General features: G+C 38.3%; 1 protein-coding gene across 1 annotated transcript in view; it reads left to right on the forward strand.

Moving 5' to 3' along the window:
• The window catches only part of LOC104272646 (utrophin-like), a gene marked incomplete at its 3' end in the record, with an annotated part of 21,766 nt that extends 17,645 nt beyond the window's left edge, over positions 1–4,121 (forward strand). Inside the window, exon 5 of the mRNA XM_009867697.1 lies at positions 3,920–4,121. Coding sequence (XP_009865999.1) covers positions 3,920–4,121 — 202 coding nt within the window. The remainder of the gene's footprint in view (positions 1–3,919) is intronic.
• Between the last annotated feature and the right edge of the window lie 330 nt (positions 4,122–4,451).

Raw genomic sequence — 4,451 nt, forward strand, 5'->3', positions numbered from 1 at the left:
GAAAGAATCATATTCTGTGCCCCTGCCATTCATTCTCTGGTCTAAGTTACTTTAGTCTTCCATTGTATTTCCTGTAATTTTAACTGTGGATGTTTTTTTAAAGGCATTTGGATGGAAATTACTTCAGAAAGGCCTATGTGCTAAAGCAAAGAAAATGTCAAAACAAGTCACTGGAAAATGAGGTCATTGTAAACTACAAAATGTGACAAATTGCTGTCGCAGCTGCAGTGCATGTGTAACTGCAAAGGCCTTTTTGGTGAGAACCCCAGGATGCAGAGCCTCACTTGCACCTGACAGATTTTGACTTTGCAATGGGGACTGGTAACACAGTATTGATGCTGTACAGGCAGGTTCGGCAATATGTAGTTTGAGAACTGTATTTTGGAAAACTTTGCTGATGCAAAGTCTCTCTTTTAAGTCTTCAGTCTCAGGAAGTGTCAGAAAACGTGGTTTTGGTGAATTTATTCTCTCCCACTCCCCTCCCCTTCCTTTAGAAGTGGGAAAGTAGAATCATGTTTCATCTCGCTCTAATTTTTGGAAGGTAGATTCCTGCAGAGACTAGTGTGTGTGTATGTACCTACATTATTTATTTTGAAGGAAGCTGAGAAAGGTTGCAGGTTGGAAGGAACAAATTCTTAGCTTTCTTTCTCAGGTTATGTGGGGCAGATATACTGAGAGCATTTTCCCACTGTAGCAGAAGAAAAACAGAGCCAGAGAGTATCCTGTGTTGCAGTTGTGCTGGGCACCTATGCAGCACCAGACCCTGACTATAGTATTTTATTCTCATGCAGCATGCTTTAGCTCATTTTCAAGAAATGGCATTGCCCCAAGTACTGAAGTGTAATATTGGAAAGGAAAAAGGGAACAAAACCACCATGTATAATCAGAATTCTGTCACTGAGCTCCTCTAAGTAGTTTAAAATTTAAGAATGCTGATTCTTAATTAGCACACAAGGCTAAGGAACAAACTTTAAGGCACACTGAACTACAAGTGAGAGTGATGTAGATGTCCCTTAACCGTGCAGTCTTTTGCAGTAACTACTATAATTCACAAGGCCTTTCTAATGCAAAAGCTCCCTAGCAATGCCTGCCGATTTTTTGTGGGCTTCCAGCAGCCTCAAACCTGCCATCAGCAGCTGCGTGTCATTACTTGCTCCCAAGTCAGTCACTCACATCTGCTTGAACTGTGCTGAATGTCATGGTTTCTGTTTATAGTTTTCCTTTGGGAAAGTGTCCTCACTACAGAAAGGAGAAAAATGACCCTTGTGTCTGTTTGCTGGTTAACAGCAGAATTGGTTGTTAAGCAGATTTGAGCAGGTGCAGAATGGTACTGCAAAAATGCACTAAAAGCTATGTTCATGCCAGCAGTGGTGTGTGAGTTTCAGGTGAGCTTTTCCTTATCTGCATAAACACTGTTTATTTAAAAACTTTCAGAAATGGAAATGTAATGAGAAAATAATCCCTCTCTACATCAGCCCAATTCTGGGACACTGCTAGTGGATATATCTGACCAAAACAGGTAATTTTTGTACCCAAAATTCATTCAGACCAGGTGAGTGCTGAAGCAGGCTTGGAGGGAAGTAATTTCCTCTGGTTATTCTCCCTGAATTGTGTCATCCAAAAGTGCAAGTTGTGCTTAATGTACATTAGTACAGCAGCAGAGTTTCCTTTTGGTATGAAAATACTGGAAGTGCCTCTCCCGATTCTTTCTAGAATCCTTTGGCAGAAATGTGAATGTGAGATTTTAATGCCAGCAGATCAAGACATGAATTTAGCAGGCTTACTCTGATGTTAGTTGAGTTGCTGGTTTCAGTGCAAGGATGGTTATGCTAAGCCAAGCCCAAAGGCTACAACTTTCTGGCATTCCAGAGGTTTCCAAGTTTTTGTTGGCTTTAAAAAGAGCAGATTTTGGGTACTGTCAGTCTATCTTGGGAAGCTGCTTAGCTGCTTTTAGCCAACTGTTAGGTACCTCACAAAAACAGATTGGAAAAATGAACAAACTAAAAAAAACCTGAACCCCAAACGTGCAAACTGCTTGCAATCATTTTGATTTTTTTTTCCCCCCCCTTGTAGGTCCTGAAGGAGACATGAAAAGTGGCCATCTCTCCTGAGTGCAATATTTATCTGACTGGATAGCACATTGTAGTTTTGCACATGGGTTCACCCTCCTTCTTCAATCCCTCAAAAAAATAGTCTGTGTTGCATTGTGAAGTGAGGGATTGGTGTTGGTTTTGTAACGTTTTGAAGGCCTGTGAGCCTTTTCCAGTGTATTACCTGTTTTTTCCAGCTACTGTAAAAGATTATGCTGTGATGTACTTCCAAATACTAAATACTTTGGCTACCTCAGGCCAAACTAGTGGCAATGGGTTTTGGTGCAGTTAGCAGCCTGCCTGTTTGGTAAATACATGGCTGGCACTTTTTGACAAGCCCAAGAAATGGGCTTTTAAAAAACAAACAACAACAAAACCCCCCACAAACAAAAGAGAAGCTAAAAAGCAAACAAATGTAAAACTCCTGCAAATCTGATACTATAAAGTTAGAGTAGAATGTACCAATATCAGTGAGAGAGAGGAAAAGCAAGGTCTAAGAGGCACTTTTTCTCTCTTTACAGTGATGTGAGGGCGGGTAGATGAGGGGGAAAAGGATTGTGAATGTAACTTTCTTATCTTTTGGTAGATGATCATTGAGCTCTTCACAGAATTGCTCATATGCTGCTGCTGTTTTCTGCTATATTTATTTTCCAGCCCAAGCTAGACTTACCTGATTGACATAGACTGCCCTTCTGGGGTCCTTATTTAACGTTATCGGTGCAGAGCAATTTACAACACATCTGAGATTGTCATGTTTCTTTTCCTTTGAGAGATCACATTTATAGTGCAAATGTGCTACTGGCTCTCCAGAAACTGCTCTGTATGAGTTTGGAATATTCCTCAACTTCATGTTGCATGCACTGTAGCAAGCATACTAATATATTGCAGCTATTTTGTATTTTTTTTCTGAAGTCCTTGTTTCTGTAAAAAAATGTTACTGAGGATTATACCACCCTTTGATGTACATTTTTCTTCCTTCTTTTACATCAAAAGAGGTTTCCTCTTTACCACTTTGTTTTGCAAAAGCAGTTAAAAGAGCTTATTGATGGCTTTTAATTTTCACCTTGCAAACCTCAGATTTTCTCAATCACATTTTTGTGGTTTTGGGAACAAAACCCTTTTCATCTGTAGGATATGCATAGCATCATCAACTGCTTACAGAAAAAATACTTTAATGAGGGAGTTCAAAATATTTTTCATGGAAGCATAGCATTTAGTATTCTAGAAAACCGCAATAAATAATTTCCGTGTATCCCTCTCCCTGCTTTCTTTTAAGCTCTAATTTAGCAACTGCTGTTTGGTTAATCAGTCCTCAGTACATTCCTGTGAACCTTGTTACCAAAGAATTTGCTTGCTTTTTTTTTTATACATTTAATCAAAAGTGATAGTCCTTTAATGGGATTTTGCTTTATGGTAAATGTGAAGAATCCTCTAAGCCTAGTGGACTCCCAGTGTGTGTATATCTGAAGTTAGGGTCCTCTACTTACACAGACTACTTCAGTGGTTTTTAAAATGGTCTGAGCTGTGCAGAGTCATTACAGTGTTCTTGTTGATTCTGCTTTTTTACACATGTAGCTTTTTTACACATGTAGCTTTTTTACACATGTATAGTGTATATATATACTGTATTTATATATAATATAAATATATAGTACCCTGATTGTCACAGAGAACATTTTTTTCACTAAAATGTTTCCTAAAAGAAAGCTACTTCTTGTCTAATTGTCTGCAGTGTTTGCTTAAAGTACAGACATGAACAAGTGTTGTGAATGCTGTGCCATCTCTATTTACATGGGTTTCCTTTTTTTTATTTTTTTACCTGATTTTAGTGGACCTATTGGACCTGAACACAACAAGTGAAGTTTTCAAACAGCACAAGTTGAGTCAAAATGACCAGCTGATTGGTGTCCAGGATGTGATCAGCTGTCTCACTACCATCTACAGTGGACTTGGAGAGAAACACAAAGATATGGTGAATGTTCCTCTCTCTGTAGACATGTGTCTTAACTGGCTGCTCAATGTGTATGATAGGTAAGTAACAAGTCTTTATTCACAGTGTATACCTCAGGAATTTAATATTAACAAACTATAAACTATGCAAACAGAACTGGTAGTTTTTGCACATGTGACTTACCAAAAATGCTAGACTTGTAGGGCTGTTGTAAATATTTTTAGGTTACTTTCTTGAGGAAGTGACCATGATAATAGAAAAAATCTAAAGCTTTAAAATTTCTTTTATTAAAAAGTTAATATCTTTTGGTATTTTTGACTTAGTAGTGAAAGTGCAGTTGCTTGCAATGAGATGTTTCTTATGCTGTCCTGCTCAATTACACTGAACTAATGTTACACTGCTTTTATACT

This window comes from Apaloderma vittatum, unplaced genomic scaffold, assembly GCF_000703405.1.
Source record: "Apaloderma vittatum isolate BGI_N311 unplaced genomic scaffold, ASM70340v1 scaffold35754, whole genome shotgun sequence".
NCBI classification, from domain to species: domain Eukaryota; kingdom Metazoa; phylum Chordata; class Aves; order Trogoniformes; family Trogonidae; genus Apaloderma; species Apaloderma vittatum.